Source organism: Trachemys scripta, chromosome 2 (genome assembly GCF_013100865.1).
Source record: "Trachemys scripta elegans isolate TJP31775 chromosome 2, CAS_Tse_1.0, whole genome shotgun sequence".
Classification (NCBI taxonomy): domain Eukaryota; kingdom Metazoa; phylum Chordata; order Testudines; family Emydidae; genus Trachemys; species Trachemys scripta.
Window position 1 is genome coordinate 197,689,472 of NC_048299.1, and position 17,741 is coordinate 197,707,212.

Consider the following 17,741-nt stretch of genomic DNA (forward strand, 5'->3'; position numbering starts at 1 on the left):
AACTCATTAAAAAAAATGTAAAATTGATTCCCCCCTTTTTTGCTTTTAAATAAGTAGATTTATACATAACTCCAGCGTTGCTATTATATACAATGAAAATTGACATTGTTATATTTATAGAACATTATTATACTTATCTGAAGGAATATTTAGCTAGAAACATGAAGAAAAAGTGTATGCTGTGTATATTAATCAAGGGTCTGAATGACAGATACAGTACATAATAATATTATTATTATTCCTTATATAGTTCTTTTCATCAGTAGCTCACAAATCACTTCACAATGTTTAATTTATTTATGCTCACAATATCTCTGTGAGGTATTATGTAAATTTTTATAGATGGGGAACTGGCACTCACTCAGGTACAATACTAATCCTTCCTACTGCAGTTAAATATCTATAATTTCCTAAAATCTCTGAATCAGTGAAAAATGTAATTTTACATAATACATCTAGTCTAGTGTCAATAAAATGCTGAGGACAGGTATTAGTGCCCCCCAAAAAACTTGGCTACACTTTCGTTAGGACTAATCTAGTCTCCTGAAATTCCCTGAGCAAGGACTGATCTAAAAAAAACCTCCTCCCATGGAGTCTGTGGGGAGGCAGAGAGAGTGGTAGAGCCACCAGATATGGTGGGTTTTAGCTGGATTTCCCAATGACTCAGCCCAGTTTTATTTAAAATACACAGGAGGTCACAGATTCTGTGACTCCTGTGGTAGAGCTTATAGCTATTAATTATGTTTATTGTACTAGATTAGCTATCAGGAGAATGCACTACAAAAACACAAGCTCTTTCACAGCTCATAAGCAACTTGTTCATTTAACAAAAAGTGATTTGCTTGAGGAAACTAAGCATACATTTGTTCTCGCAGTATTTACATTACACTCCTGCTATCATTCAGTAAAGCTTTACCTACTCAAGATTTTTTTTTCTGAAAATTCTCCCAACAGTGCTGAGACCAGGGCACCTTTACAGATGGCAGCAGCAGTGGGAAGGTTAACATGGAAAAAGGAGACAGCAATTTTTCACTCTTACCAGGTTTAGGTAACCTTGCTTAAAATGTTGGTGGGCTGGCTAGAATCCTGCATACAGGTAGCACTCCTTTCATTGCCACCAACTGGACTGCTGCACTGACGTTGGCAATGGTGGGAAATGAGGCGGAAATAAAAAGAGCTTTATGTAGACATGTCTACACATGTGTGACAAGGCAGCCCCACCCCACACTAGCCCCAGCGGTGTCAGACCAGTAGCTCTGACGGAGGAAGTCCCGCCCCGTTCGTACTGGGCATGTTCCAAGTGCTCTGGGAGTATAAAAGAAGGGAATTCAGCTCAGTCCGGGCTGGCGGCTGCTGGGGAAGGACCTGACTGGGAAGCTCCTGGGGAAGACCAGCCAACACTCTTGAAGTTGCTGGGAATGGAGGCTTCTACAAGCCGGCATGAACTCCTATTGCGGAAGAAACCAGGGGAGGCAATGGACCCGGAGACCCCCAGAGAACCTTGGGATTCGTGGGAGACCCCAACTCCCAAGCCAGTAGGAAGCGAGCCGGGTGTGTGTGTGTAATGGACTGGTACCTTGCCCTCGGTGAGCCTCAGTGTGTTTCAGTAGGACCCCCCCGCGGAGCCAGTAGTAAGGTCCTACTGCCCTGTAACCAGGGGCAAGTCTATGGACTCTGGCCACTAGGCCGTGCCGCCCTGCAACAAGGGCTTATTCTATGGATTCTGGCCACTAGGCTGTGCTGCCCTGCAATGAGGGCTACTTCTATGGACTCTGGCCATTAGGCTGTGCTGTCCTGTGACCAAGGGCAATTCTGTGGATTCTGGCCACTAGGCCGTGCTGCCCTGTAACGAGGGGCATAAACCCTCACAACATGTTAGAACCATTTTGTCTTCCAAATTCTGTCTCTTACTCACTGAGGTTCTGAGTTTCAAACAGTGTTGAAATTAGTGGATTTGCACCTAATTACACTAGTGGTGAACTGGACCCTTGATATTTTCATTCCACAGTTTTCTCCACCAAAAACATAAGTGGCTACCTGGAAGCTGCAGATTGTTTCACCTAGTTTAAAGGCAGATTCAGGTTTGTTTTACAGTAGAACCTTAGAGTTACAAACACCAGAGTTACGAACTGACCAGTTAACCCCACACCTCGTTTGGAACCAGAAGTACCCGATCAGGCAGCAGCAGAGACCAAAAATAAATAAATAAAAGAAGCAAATATAGTACAGTTCTGTGTCAAACAAACTACTAAAATAATAAAGGGAAAGCAGCATTTTTCTTCTGCATAATAAAGTTTCAAAGGTGTATTAAGTCAATGTTCAGCTGTAAACTTCTGAAAAAATAACCCACAATGTTTTGTTCAGAGTTACGAACAACCTCAGTTTCCGAGGTGTTCGTAACTGAGGTTCTACGGTATTTTTGAAGACAACTGCATAAAAGCCTGATGAATCATGAAGATCTTATTCATCTCTACGCTATATTTTCTCTCTGTCCTGCTGTTTATAGTGGGAATTCCGCTCTTCCCCTCTCATTGGCATCTAAGAAGAAGATAACTTTGTGTGTTTTTTCTCTTTGCCCTAGAAGTGGGTTAAGAAAACTTTCTTCACCACCACATCAGGCTCCCCTGTTATCCAGAGTGCCTCTAAGGAACAGAACACTTTGTGTCACATCTCAGTCTCATAAGCAACAGGCTGGAGAGCCACTGAACTAGACCCAGGCAAGCAAATAAGAGTCTTCAATTGTGTCTGGTGAGTTGTAGTTTGTATTCAGCCACCTGATCAGGTCCACCACCTTAACCGGGATTTGCAGAAAGAGCAAGACCTGGTGTCACTGAATCAAACTGCTGATATCAGTATTTATACTTAGTTACTTTTTCTTAATTTAATCTGATTTATGTTGCTTATCCTATTCCCACTGTAACTGCACTTTTGATTAACACCAAGCACGGAAAGGTATTAATATTTTATTTGATCTATTTCTTTTTTTCATTGTTAGAATTCTGAGTTGTTTGAGAAATGCAGAAGCTTGTTTGTTCTGAGAAATGCAGAAGCTTGAAATTTCCCATGAACATTACAAGTGCAGAGTTGGTCTATTATTCTCCTTTCAATGAACGCACCTATGCAACACCTACTACAGTTGATGTAAGTTACAGGCATGTATTAAGGAGAGAGCTATGCCACGGGGCACAAATTACTCAGCAATAAGGTTATGCCTGTGTGTTTTTAGGCAGAAAGTTTGACAATACTGTACATATTTCTGTACCAGTCAGGTGTAAAATCAGCAAAGATTCTAAAATATGTATCAATTAAAATATTCTGATCATTGAGGAAGATGTGTAATTGTTTAGTTTGCGACATTATGAAAGTTAGCTCTACCAAAACCAAGCCATACATTATCATAACCTTTCATAATAAAACAGCCTGCAAAACAGCATCAATAGCTTAGCATTCAAATTAACTCTTTTCTTTTACTGTATCTTTCGCTTCCTCTCTCTCTCTTAAGCATTTCAATACCAATTTAGTAGTAAGGTCAGGTAAGAGGTTTAACAATGATTACTGTCTGACAGCTTAATCTGTGCAGTCCTTTGTCAGTTTTTCTGAAAGGTATTCAGGCAAAGGTTCCATATGAGGAAGAACAGCAATTTTTAGAAACCTAACAACATGTAATTTTGTTGAATTTGCATTAAAAAATGCTAGCTTATTTTTTTTTTAAATTGCACCTGCTTGTTTCTATTACAATAGGCTTCCTGAAATGAGTCCCACATAAATGTGATGATGACTGTCACTACTATTATCTCTTCCATTTTTTTCTTTTTAAGAATTCACTCTAAGATCTACCCTTCTATCATTCAAATATTTGATCTATATTACTAAATAGAACAATATATCTCACAGGGTTAGCAAGTGGCATCCTCAGGTATAGTAACCCAGTGCCATCCTCGGTTCCAGTAATTTTCTCCTGCATTAGATTTTATTTGTGTTGTCAGCTTGTGTTCTAACTGGGACCATTTTCAAAGAAATATCTGCATTTTTAATAAATTCAATCATCATTTTCATTTTTAATTATCTTATACCAATTATGCTCTTCTTTTAATGTTTGAATTGTTTCCTGTAAATGTACAAGACATGGCCAAATTTCTCAAAGAAATACAGTATTTTAAAGTGTGTTTCGTTTCAGCCTAGGTAATACACCTCTACCTCCTCCGGAGCCAAAAAAATCTTGCCGTGTTATAGGTGAAACCATGTTATATCGAACTTGCTTTGATCCGCCGGAGTGCACAGCCCCCCCCCCCCCCCGAGCACTGCTTTATCGCATTATATCCAAATTCATGTTTATATCGGGTCACGTTATATTGGGGTAGAGGTGTATTTTAAACTTATTTAGTGCCTTTCCTCCCATTTCTAAATCTCTTATCAACTGTCACCCCCAAAGGACTTGAGGATGCTTAAGTTCAACTGAAGTCAATGGGACTTAAGCACATGTTTAATTGCTTTACTGTATCAGGGACTAAATAAATAAGTACATGATATAACTAATATTCAGCCCCTAGAGCTTACAATCGAAATAGGCAAGACCGATAACAGTGGAATCAGAGAGTGGGATCAGAGCCATAGACAGGTGAGGTGCATAAAGGCACACAGCAAGTTGGTGGCAGCCAAGGACAGAATCCAGGTCTTTTGATTCCTAGTCCAATGCCCAGTTCACTAGACCACATTGCCTCTTTATGTGCCTCAGTCCGACATGCAGTATGGACAATCAACCAAGCACAACACAATTTGTTGGATACATACTACACAACTTTTTTATGGGAGTTTGGGCTCTGAAATCTACAAACATTTTCAAGAAAATACTTTTATCAACAGGATGCCAATACATCAAAATTGTAGGTAAAAATGAAACCATGATAAAAAATGTGTGTGTGAGAAACCATGATAAAAAATATCTACCTCATACAAAGTGATCACACCATATGTTTGCACTGGCTCTCTCCACTGAAGAAAAATCTTCTCCTCAAAAGTACTTCCTTGGATTGATTCAAGTGGTACAGCACTTGGGACTAATGAAAAGGAAAGAAAAGAAAAAAGTACTATTTTGGAAAGTAGCATATAGAGATGCTCAAACTAACATTTACATTCTCTAGGCATGATACCAGTTCATCAGGTTTCAATCCCCTGTTGAGTATAACAGTTTACATGCTGCAGGTATAAATACTCTTTGGCAAATTGTTAAACAGATTCTGTGCAACCCTTTTCTCTTTCTCCCTGGCTATAACAGGGGTATAACAGATTACGTGCCTGTTAGGAAATAACAGTCACTATCTCTTCCCCATAGAACGAAGCTACCATTATCAATGAGGTTTTCAACTGTTAATGGATACAGCTGTTAAGGAAGAAGTACAAACGTATGTGCCACTTGCAGAACACTACAGTCTAAAACAGAGAACCAGCAGGGAACATAACGCTTTTCCAGTAAAATATCATTGATGAAAAAGGTGGGGAATTTGGCTTTTTTGCTAGGATTTAAGTGAAGTGTCTTGTTTACAAGTCAATATTCAGTACCTCTTCCTTAGCCACTATCCTACAAATTTCCTAAACTAGAAATATATGAAACACTCACCTATAACATATATAAATATACTGAGGTATAAGGCACTGTTGTAGTAGATTAAGGTACTGTAATTAGCCTGTATAAGGGCTACAGTGTCACACATGGTATTTGGACAACGATGCTGGCTGTCATTAGGACTGAAGCCTTACAATAGAGTGGGCGGTAGGAAACAGTGATGACGACAATCTGAAGACCGGGCACCTTTCTTAAGGCCTCTTATTGCATGAGACACCCAAGACTGAAGAATCAGCATTATCAGAAGTGTCAGGTATCTAATATTGCCTCCTCCTACCTCTGCAGCAGTTTGCTTTCCCACACTCACCTTAGCAGAACCCCTAGAACACAGTATTCCGAGCAGGAAAATGCACACGGAGTATACACACTCCTCTATGTACCACAAGGAGCCAGAGTCCAACCTAAGTAGCTGTGCCAGGCACTGACCAGATACATGAGGATAGAAGGTGGAGGCTATGTACCCAATGATTGAAATTTTTTTCTCAGTCTTCCCTAACGGGGAAATAATGGGATAATTTGTTTAGCAATGAATCCCCTAACTCCTCCCCATGCATGGTCTAGCTATTCACTAACCCCTCCCATCCCTGCACACTGCCAGACTGGAAGCTTGTGTGGAACAGGACTCCACTCCATGCAGGCTACCCCATGCTTCCTCAAATCCATCCCTTACACAGAAGAACTGTTCAGGTTCTGCTGCCAAGATGGACTCTGAGGCCACAGAAGAAGGTTTCTCAATTTGCTTGCCCCTATATGATATGAACTGGCAAGACTACATCTATATAATGCTGACTTCAGTATAGGCAGCTCACTATCTGAAGCCTGCTCACAAAGTGGAGGCAATTTGGAGAACAGCACCAACACTGATTAACATCTGGAGTCAAAGTGATTGGGGAAAGAGATGAGAACTAACCATAGCTTGGCTAAATTATGAGTAAGGAAAATCAGTATGACCACCATCTACAAATATCTGAAGGATGTAAACCCTAAGGAGAGGGATAAATTATGTTTTGGGGGGTTAATTAAGAGTAATGGGATTAAAGGAAGAAAAGGAAAATTTGAGATGATCCTATTTCATAATTAATTATATTAGATGGCAGAAGCCATTTCCACTGGGTCATTTAAAACTGAATCTGACTAAAAAATACACTGTTAAGGAATGGTCCCGTATTGTCAGAAAGATGGACTAGAGGAGTATGTCTTTTCTAAGAGCTTGTCCATATGGCGAGTTAGTGCATGGCAAGCCTCAGTGTGAACGTATAGAGCACTAGTTTACAATGCACTAAGTCGAGGAGTGAACCCTGGTGCCACATAATAAAAGTTTCATAGTGCACTCTGACATAGTGCTGTTGCAGAGGGCACTATGGAACTTTTAGTGTGCAGTAACAGGATCCACACGGCACCTTAATGCACAGCAGGCTACAGTGGCTTGCCACACAGTCTCCGTGGACAAGCCCTAACTCCAATTTTTATGACGTGCATGACTCTTTGTAAATTGAAAATTATTAGGTATTGGAACATGACTACTTTTGCAAGGTAAAAACTTGCTCCTTTACTTCAATCTGCGGGTGCATGTCAAAATATCTTGCAAAATCAACATGCATGGCACAGTGTAATTCAGTGTAGATACAAACCTTTCTTCTACGCCTTCTTTTCAATAAGTTATTTGTAATAGAAAATCAAAGAGTGCTGAACCTTGTCAAATAACACGTTAAATAACATGCTGTAAAAATGACTGCCTAAGAAAAAGGGCCATTTCATCCTTAAATTAAAGGAGTCTCTCTTTCTAGTCTCTTTTTGGAGCACGAGTAAATGTACCTAAAAGAAAAAGTGTTTTTTGCAATTACGGTAGATCCAATCTCCAAGTTTTTCCAGAACAATTTCTAGGATCTGGGCTTTTATGGGCTATTCTATATCATGGTAATTGTACATTTTGAAACGGCTTAAATTCTGTTTCCTCCAGTTCCTGTCTTTGCTGAGACATGCAGCAGTCAATAAAAAGACAGCATGGTGTTTTGGCTTTTTGAGGAGGGGGCAGAAGAGATTTGGAATAAATTAGTAGGGATGGGGTCTTGGTTTTTAGGTTTAAGGAATTACCTTGATCTACACAAACACTAAAACTTTCCTGACATAATTACCGATATATATGTTTTTGATTTGGTTTTGTAGGATCTGAACCTTTCAGTCTTCTGCTATTGTTGTTTCTAACTAAGAATATTTGGAAATAGCAAATATATGTTATTTTTTGGTCTTCATAATATGTAAAGTATCCTGACTGCAAGAAAAAAAGGGGCTTTACTTCAAGACAACAGAGTAATTCATCCCTGAACAGCCACGTTCTCTTGAGAAATAAGAGGACTTTTGCAATTCTGCAGCGAACAACTGATTGGCCAGAAAAAATGTTTTAGTGTTCCTCTGTTAAAAGGCAAGCTATTCATGTAAATGGAAATACGGGAAACAATCATGTGTCTCTTTTAAAAATGCACCACAGAGCAGTACAATGATAATGATTTGGGCTAATGATATTCCTTGTTGCATTACGGATGGATTTATACAGAGTAGCTACTGGAGCTTACTGCAAATGTCTATTGATCTCTCTCTCTATGCATTTTAGGGCCATGTTTTTAGAACTGTATTTGCCAAAATGCATGCACAAATACTATAATAACAAATATAGTCATGATAATTGCAGTCCTCATCTGACACCAATGATTAAAAGAACTGGCCGAAAAGCTCTCTTAACCTTCGGTGCTGATTTTTAACAAGCCTTGGAACACTGGGTAAGTTCTAGAGAACTGTAAATCAGTAAATGTTATATCAATACCTAAAAAAGGTAAACTGAATGATCTGGATAACTATAGGCTGGTAATCCTGGGCAAATCACAGAATGACTGATATGGGACACAATCAGTAAAGAATTAAAGAATGTTACATAATTAATGCCAATCAACACAGTTTAATGGGAAATAGGGCTTGTCAAACAAACTTGATACAAGTTTTGATGAGATAAGTAGTTTGGTTGATAGAGATAACGGTTGACAGAATATATGTAGAATGTCATGTGCCTTTCATAAGTCTGATTTAAAAAATAGCACTATACAAAATCAGTGTAACATACATTGAATAGCTAAAACCTGGTTAATTGGTAGATCTCAAAAATTAATTGTAAATGGGAAATGATTGTTAAATAAGGGTGCTTCTAGTGGAGTCTTATAAGTATCTGTTTCTGACCCAATGCAATAACTGTTTGTAATATTTATAATCTCAAAAAAATTAAAAATCATTGCATTAAAAATTTGCAGATGGCACACAAATTAATTGTGTGGTAAATAATGAAAGGACAAATCAGTTATACAAAGCTTTCTGGGTCACTTTCCAAATCGCATTTTAATAGGGCCAAAACCAAGGTTATACATCTAGGAACAAACAATGCAGGTCACACTTACAGGGTGCAAAACTGTATCCTGGAGTACGGTGACACTGAAAAGAATGTAGGAGTTATGGTGGATAACAGCTGAACATGAGCTGCCAGTAGCATGCTGGAGCAAAGAGAATTAATGCAATCCCTGGATGCAAGCAGGGTAATATCAAGTAGGATTAAGAAGATGCTATTACCTCTGCTCAGAGCATTATCAAGACTGTTATGTCCAATTCTGGTGTCTACATTTCAAAGAGGTTGTTGAAAAATTGGAAAGTGTTCAGAAAAGAGTTTCAAAAATTATTTTGAGATCTGGAGAACATTCCTTATAATGAGACAAGAAAATCTCTTTAGTTTATCAAATAGAAGGTAGAGAATTGACTTGACCATGGTATATAAGTGCCCACATGGAAGAGATTTCTGATAGTAATCTAGCAAAAAAGGGCATAATGAGATCTAATGGTTGGAAGCTGAATATATTTTTTAATATATTTGTTCAAAGTAGTAAATGTAAAAACTCACCATCTTCATCAGTTTGTACTACAAGTTCTTGGCTTTCTTTTCGTCCTTCCGGATTCATGAGAACCAGTTTTACACTGACGTTTGTGTAGGGTGACAGATTGGTAATCGTGTGCTGCGGGTGTGAACTTTCCGTATCCCAGCTTACTTCCTCTCTGACTTGCTCTTGTCCTCCAGCTTGGTAGCGGTAATGGACTGTGAGGTTATACCGATGGCAACGTGTTACATTATATCCAAATGGCTCCCAACGAATAATGATTTGCCGGGATTTGATCTCCACAACCTCTAGTTTTCGTGGCCCACGCATGGGATCTGTAAAAATATCCATATGATTGTGATGTACTATTTGTGCATATTACTGTCTAAGAGAAGAAACTGTTACACAGTTCTGTATTATATCCTTGTGAATATACACACACCGCTAGGATAGTGTGAAAGGAAAATAAAAACAGATTTGATTATTATATTTTGATTTTTTTAAATCAGAGCAATCATTGATCACAGAAGGGAGAAGTATCTTTGATAAAGAAAACAAGAGAAGATACAATACAAGACAGATAAAAAGAGAGAGTATAACGAAAACCTTTAAATATATGTTTAAATGAAAAAATGAAAATTGAGAAACAAATGTTAATAAAGAACGTCTATGATGTCAAATTGCCTTTACAGAATTTAGAAGTATGTTAGTTAATACATTCACTTTCTTATATTTGTGCTAGCACTTTTAAAGTAAGAAAGACATTGAAAAGTAAAGCAAATATATAAAGCAGAAGGTAATTTTAAAGGGAAACTTTCCAGTAAATGACAAACTTCTCCCCAAGGAGAGTTTTTAATACAGAAAAACATTGATTTTTAAAAGTAATTTATTTATTCATCTCTCTTTTTTTCAATCAGTTAGACAGAATGCAATTAATCAACAAGCAATCCAGTTAGGACCCGGAGCAAATACTCCTAGTTCTTGCAAATATGCCATAGTTTCTTTAATGATCACAAGGAGTCAAGGCTTTGGTTTTATATCTCATCCAAAAGATGGTAAATCAAGCAGCACAAGATACCATTTTAGGACATTTGTTCAGTAAAGATTCAGAGGGAAAACATGAAACCTGAGTCACACACCTGGGTTTTCCCTTGGGTCTCCAAACCAACATATGGACAAGAGCAACCCTCTGATCTGATAACCTTCTGATCTGATAAGATCATAGCCCAGGGATATATGGCTGCATGCAAAGCAGAGGAAGACTAGCTGCTACTTGATCAAAGGATGCTGCTTAGAGAATCAACACTCTCTCCACTCACACTGGCACAAGCAATGAGAGACTGGGATGGGAAATGAACCCAAATTTCCATCACAGAACAGCACTATGTTGGCCTCCATTTGCCCTGCATTTTTAGTGAATTAACTATGTATGCAAAACACGTCATTAGTGGAGCTATTACACATATTTAGCAATAATCTTTTTTTTCATATTGGAGCCCTCAACAAGATTAAAGCCAATATCTAGCTTTATCTATTGCTTCACTAGTTAAATGCTCAGAAGAGTTTTAATGAGCTAGAAACCTCTCATACATAAACAAATTAATATGCATCTTCCCTCTCTTATGTTTATTAATCAACATGTCTTCACCAAGAATGTTCTAAACACTTTCCTCAAAATTTCATCACTTTTACCTGTTAATAAGATCCCTGCATTCTAAATATATTTCTTTAAAGATATTATTCATCTCTACCTTAACTCCTTCAAGAAAAGGTGTTAAGATATTGCATGCTCTCTGTATAACCTACAAAGATCTTATTGTTTTTTCCTTCGTGCTTTTTATTGCTGTGAAAAAATAGATAACCCCTGCTTCCTTTAAATCTTTCAGATATTCATTTATTAATTGTTGATGAACTACATACTTTCGACTAGCTTTGCAGAATATTTTTTAATGTAGCCAATAAGTTTCACATTGCATTTGTTATCTGGCAACCAGACACCAGAATGATTTTAACTAAATAATACATTACCCCACATCCAGTGACTAGACTCTTTGGGCCAAATCCTCAGTTAGTGTAACCTGGTATGACTCCATTCACTTCACTCAGTGACTAAGGTCATTTACTCCAGCTGTGAATTTGGACCATTGGGTTTAAGTTTTGTATGCCACCACATTAAGACTGGTGAGAAATAACCCTCCCTCACCCCCCAAAAAATCAGTGTGGATAAGGCCCCAACATTTTGCTAAACTTTTATGTCTACACAATTTAGCCAGAAATCTCCTGAGAAAAGGTGCTCTTCTCTTAATTCCTATCTCAATTTCCAGCATTTTGATTCAGATTGAGCTGGGAATACTGAAACAGCAGCATTTCTTCTGACATTTTGGAACTTCCACTGCCGTTTGTGGTTGAAACCAACTAAGTGTACACAATACGTATGAAAAACTAGAAGAAAACGCTGATTAGAACTTTTTGAACTCCAAAGGAAACTAGGGTTTGATTTCATTTTGTGTTTTAAACCCAAAAGTCAGGTCAATTTTTTCACTGTTAACTAAAATATGGACCAGTATAGAGTGGTCAAAGGAAACAGCTACTCTATCAAGATCCAAAATAGCTTAGCACCAACAGGTAGGTGCGAAGCTAATCTGGAAGTGCTCTACCTTGTATATACCTAAAGTAACATTTTCATTTATATGGTACTAACACCTAAAGCACAGCACATGGCTTCTAATAATGTGGAAGTGTGTTCACTTGATCCTTTGGATATCTGAAGTGAAATATATTCAGGGTACTAGGAGAATGACTGATGCACCCTGGTGCAGTAACGCAAGAGGAATCAGGGTATGAATTTTGCTGCTATTTTGTAAAACTGAGATTCAACTTAACTAAGATTTTATGATAATCATACTTTGTTTTAGTTTTCAATGGGATTTTTACATTCACTCTTTCTGATGGGTCAATTCCCAACTTTAAATGAAGTGAAACAGCACAAATTAGAAATTCAGTAGTGACATTTGCTTTTGTGCTCTTGAGAGCTGCACTGATGATCCCTGCAGCTCATGAAGGCCATTGTCCTAGAACTACACTGTATTGCATAAATTGGCAACGTCATAATTCACAGTGCTAATCAGAATTCAAACCACATTTCTTAGACTAGAAGACAAATACAGTATTTCCAACATAAGGTTTACATGCCATTACCATAATTTTATATGCAACATACAAATCTCATAGGGTTAGGTAATAGGGTAATTAATTATATTGTCACAAATGGAAGACTACAACTAATGGCTAAACATTTGTTTTCTTTGCACTTGGTAAAACTCTTCTTGTGGCGATTACAATGCTAGACCCTTCTACTCACACTGCAGCTCCCTGGATGAACTGACATTATGTTGTTCCTCAGTATTCTGGCTATTATGATAGGCCCCATTGGCATGAATCATGAGGCAAGCTGGGACAATCTGGGTCTACTGACTCATGATAAGAGAGTAGGATTGCTTCCCTAAGGAGTGCACTGTCTGTCATGCCTGAAGTTTAGTCAGGTAGTTCTTACCAATTCCCCTGATGATGCCTGCAGCATTTTTCATACTGCTCTCTTTCTGCCAGTTTCAGCTGGGTATCAAGCAGTGAAGTCTGACAGTTGCAGCTCTGACCTGAGGGACCAGCAAGCCCAGTTCTAGCCCCTGGCACTTTAGCATCCCATTTAATCAGTGATCCTAGCATCTTCTACATTCAGCAGTGTTTTCCTGAGAATATGGAGCAGAAACTGACTGATAGGAGCAATTTCCATTGCAGTTCAATTCACTGCTCATTTCTCTGGAACTCCAAACGTTACCTCCTATTACACCAACAGCACTTTGTCTGGCTCTACGAAAAGAAGGACAGAAGACTCCTGATATGGATTTAATCAGGACGTAACTTTATTATTAGATGTCTGGGACTACCAGCAGTTAAAAGTGTACATTGCAGCCAACTCCACGTTCATTCAATAGCTATCCAGGGGCTTCCACCAGCCCCCTCTTCATTTTTCAACCAGGTACCCCAGCCATTCATGGCTGGGACCTTACCATCGACTGCCCCACACTTACAAGGTGAGAGTGTCCAAGAGCTTGGGCTGTAACCCAAGCCCGAAAGTCTACCATGAACTTAAGCGGCCCCTTCACCCGAGCACCGCAAGCCTGACTCAGTTGGCACTGGCCAGCGGTGGGGTTTTTATTGCAGTGTAGACATACCCTTAATGTCTCTGTGCCTCAGTTCCCTACCTGTAATATGGGGGAAAAATGAAGCTTCCCTGGGTGTCAGGGTGCTCAGCATAATTTTATGAATCTTAGTATGGCACTCAGATACTAGAATTCTGGGGGTGAGGGAGAAGAGATAAGCAGAGACACACCTTGGTCTTGAATTGATCCTGCAAGCTCCTGCTCACTGTGGCCCTGATATAGGAACACCTTTAAGCAGGTGCTTAACTTTAAACATGGGACAACTCACGTGTTTAACTTGAAGCATATGTTCTAAGGGCTTGCTCTGCAGCACTGAAGCCAATGGGATTTTGCCACTGATTTCAGTGAGATCAGGCTCTTTAGTCCTTTGTTGGATCAGGGCCACATTGTAGCTGTGAAGATGGTTGCTAAGTAGAGATGGAGATTTCGGAATCCTCTTCAGATAAACTCAACAAGTTAAATAAAAAAATTAAAATAAACAGATTCTAATAATAAAAAACTCATACTCTTTACCTTGCATACAGAGATACAATAGGCAGGGGAATATGGTGTATCTCCTGAAACAATTGCTAAAATGTTGCAACTTCTTTCTCTCTTTCTTTCTTACAAAGTCTCAATTATTATGAGGAGTCTCAAACTCCGGTCAACAGCAAGGATTGAATTACTATGTACAATATTTTATCCTTCAGTTCCTCTAATCTGACTTTTTCTAATTTGTACGTGCTTGAAAAGGATGCTGTTTGAAGCTGTTTACAAACCTGGGAAAATGGTTTCATGAAAGATCACATTCAACTGTGATGGACTGATTGTTATACTGTAATTATTCTTGTGTGTGTTCATCAACAAGACATTTTAAAAAGAGCTTTCCTTTGTTTAAAATAGTACATGATTTAACAGCTCTTCCGATGAAACCTGAGTTTTCCCACCCTTTTAATCTGCCAAGGAAGCTCAGAGAATGCAGGATGGGAAATGAAATAATGTACCATATCTTTAGCTGGTGTAAACTGGCATCACTTTATTTAGTTCAATAGAAACACACCACTATTACATGAGCTGAATATCTGGCCATGGGGTTCAATTCTGCAAACTCATGTGATTAGTACTTACAAAAGAAGGCAGTTAAGGATTTGCAGGATCTGGTCATTAATTTGGAAGAATTACTGTTATTTAATCACAGACATCCTATAAGAGGATTTTAATAGTATGGATAGGATGAGTGCTACCTTAAAGAGGTTAATTAGTGTCTTTTATTTTAAGAGATCAGGAACATGAAATGTAGTGTCAGTCTTCTTTGCAAATCACATTTTCCCTTTCTTTTACCTAGGACTATTTTGCCAAAATGTAAAGAACAAAATCTGACAATTCCTCTTTCAAACCTATTTTATCCCGTCTCTGTCTTCACCACTTAACCTTCAGCACGGTTTCTCCAGTTATAAGGATTTCTGTTATTCCATCCCCTATCACTGCTTCTCTGGAAAGTGTGGGCAACGGATATTACACTGTCCTTCATCTCTATGACATGACCATTCTTCAGTGTTCCCTGACGTGACTTTTAAAGTCTGCTAACAATGCTGAATCTCATATGGTGCAAAAAAGATGGATTGATTTAGCAAAATAAATAGCAGCAGTTACTTATTTCTTTTTGTTATTCCATAGTATAGTAAAAACTGTTCCCAAATTCACCATTCCAGATAAAGTTGTGTGTCAACAGAACACACCTCCCTGACCCAGCAAATCGTTCTGTATTAGTGAACATATTCTATGACTTTTACCAATCCCATTATTGGGGGCTGCTACATACCATGGTTATGTCAACATTTCCCCACTAGAACACACAAAAATCACTGGGACTCAATCCATAACACAGATGCAAGATCCTCATTTTACTTCTTACACATGCCTATAAAAAGTACTGCTTCAAACATTCTCGCTGCAGAGGTCTAGAAGAAATGCAGTCATCATCCTTTCCTCCTACTTTAATGCCAGGTGCCTCACTTTCACAATGCTCTTGAATGCTCCCCAAAACAGCCTGGGTTCCCTGGGCAGCTCTTACTACTGCCAGGCTCCAGCTTCTGGCCTGGCCAGCACCTCAAGGGGGAGAGGAGGAGTAGGAGGCGAGGCCTTGTGGTGATGAGGGGGCTAAAGAAGATGTGGGCACCACCCCTGAATAGGGTTACCATACGTCCGGATTTTCCCGGACATGTCCGGCTTTTTGGGCCTCAAATCCCCGTCCGTGAGGAAACCCCAAAAAGCCGGACATGTCCGGGAAAATAGGGAGGAAGGGCCTGGGGGTGCTCGGCCAGGGGCCAGCGGTGCGGGGCCGGGGGTGCTCGGCCGGGGGCCAGCGCCCCAGGGCCCAGCACCCCAGGGCCCGAGCTGAGCCGGGCGGGAGACGCCGGGGCCAGAGCCTCTTGGTCTAGGCCAGCCAGCTGCCAGAGGAAGCCGCTCGGTCAGGGGGGCTGGACTGGGCGGTGCCCCACCCCACCCCCAGTTTACCTGCTGCCTCCCTGTTTCAGGCTTCCCGCGAACATTTGATTCGCGGGAAGCAGGGGAGGGGGAGGAGCAGGGGGCGGAGCGTTTAGGGGAGGGGCAAAGTTGGGGCGGGGACTTTGGGGAAAGGGCGGAGGTGGGGCAGGGCTGGGACGGAGTTGGGTGGGGCTGGGGGCGGGGAAGAGGTGGAGTTGGGGCAGGGCCGGGGCCCCACGGAGTGTCCTCCTTTTTTAAAACTAAAATATGGTAACCCTACCCCTGAGCCTCGTGCAGTTGTGGAGCGGCGCCACACGGAATCTGGGACAAACACTGTTCCAGAGTCATTCAGACCGGGACTTGAACTCTGCATTTTGGGACTGTCCTGCCCAATTCAGGATGGGTGGTCACCCTACTGAGAGGAGGCCTGTGTTATGGGAGCATCCCTCTCTGCTAGGGATTCTTACCACATTTGGGGAGGTAGGGACTCATTAAGGAATCATTCCCATACACAGAGCTATACCAACACCTTTATTAGCATGGACAGAAGCCCCGTGGTCATTGGGAAAACAAATGAACAAACTAGTTAATGGGAATATGGCGTAAATCAAAAATGCTGCAAAGGAATTCTCCCTTCATCAGTCATAAACAGTCTTGACAGTTCCTCCAGCCTTGGCTCCTCAGCCCTTGATTAGGGCACCTCCTTCCTTTAGAGCAGTGGCTGATTCTAACGTGCAGGGCAGCCTCATAAGGACTACATGCTCAGGCTTCTCCCTGGGCCACTGCCCCATCTCCAAGTTCAGACTCTTGTCCTGCTTTGTCCTTGTAGCAGCAGCACTGCTCTCACTCTTCCTGCAACCCACACAATCCCTTCTCAAAACGGCAATCCCGTCCTCCAGTTGGAATAGAATTGGCAGCCGGAAGCTGGGGTGGGATTTCCTGCCAAATCTCTAGCTGACCAGGGCTCTGTGGGAGCACAGGCCAGCTCCTCTTGTCTGCCCATCCCAGAGCTAACGAGAGCAGCCTTCGCAACACTGCTGCTGATGTGGGGACTCTATGCTGGGGAGCCAGAGATCCTTGCAATATATTCCTACATCTGCCACCGAAATGATCTACAAACTTCACTTAGTTATACCCCTACTACACTGTATGATGTAACTACATATAATTACTCCTAGTTTATATATAAGGAAACGGGGGCTCAGAGATACTAAATGATTTGCTCAAGGTCACAAAGCATCACAGTTTCAGAACAAGGATTAGAAACCTCTCCCCACCAGAATTGAGCACCCCACATAGGCTTCTTTCAGTACATACCCAGGACTGGCCAGTCCCAAAATCTGGGGATAGAAAATGTGGCAAAATACAAACTTGTGGCTCAGCCAAACTAACTGAAAAAATAAATAAAATTCATAAAATAAGAACCAACTGGAATCTTCACTCATTATGCCTGAGAACTGACCTTTGAGATTTGAAAGAGTTTGAACAAAAAAGTTTTAAAAACTTTTATTATCACATGGT

The 17,741-nt window shown here is 40.2% G+C and overlaps 1 protein-coding gene across 12 annotated transcripts in view; it reads right to left on the minus strand.

Moving 5' to 3' along the window:
- PTPRM (protein tyrosine phosphatase receptor type M) overlaps nt 1–17,741 on the minus strand; it is a 690,156-nt gene that overhangs the window by 278,896 nt on the left and 393,519 nt on the right. For all 12 annotated transcript variants that reach the window (XM_034762641.1, XM_034762634.1, XM_034762636.1 and 9 more), the window contains exons 8-9: nt 9,561–9,869; nt 4,948–5,057 (exon numbers count right to left, since the gene is read on the minus strand). In XM_034762641.1, the coding sequence (XP_034618532.1) occupies nt 4,948–5,057; nt 9,561–9,869 (419 nt within the window). The remainder of the gene's footprint in view (nt 1–4,947; nt 5,058–9,560; nt 9,870–17,741) is intronic.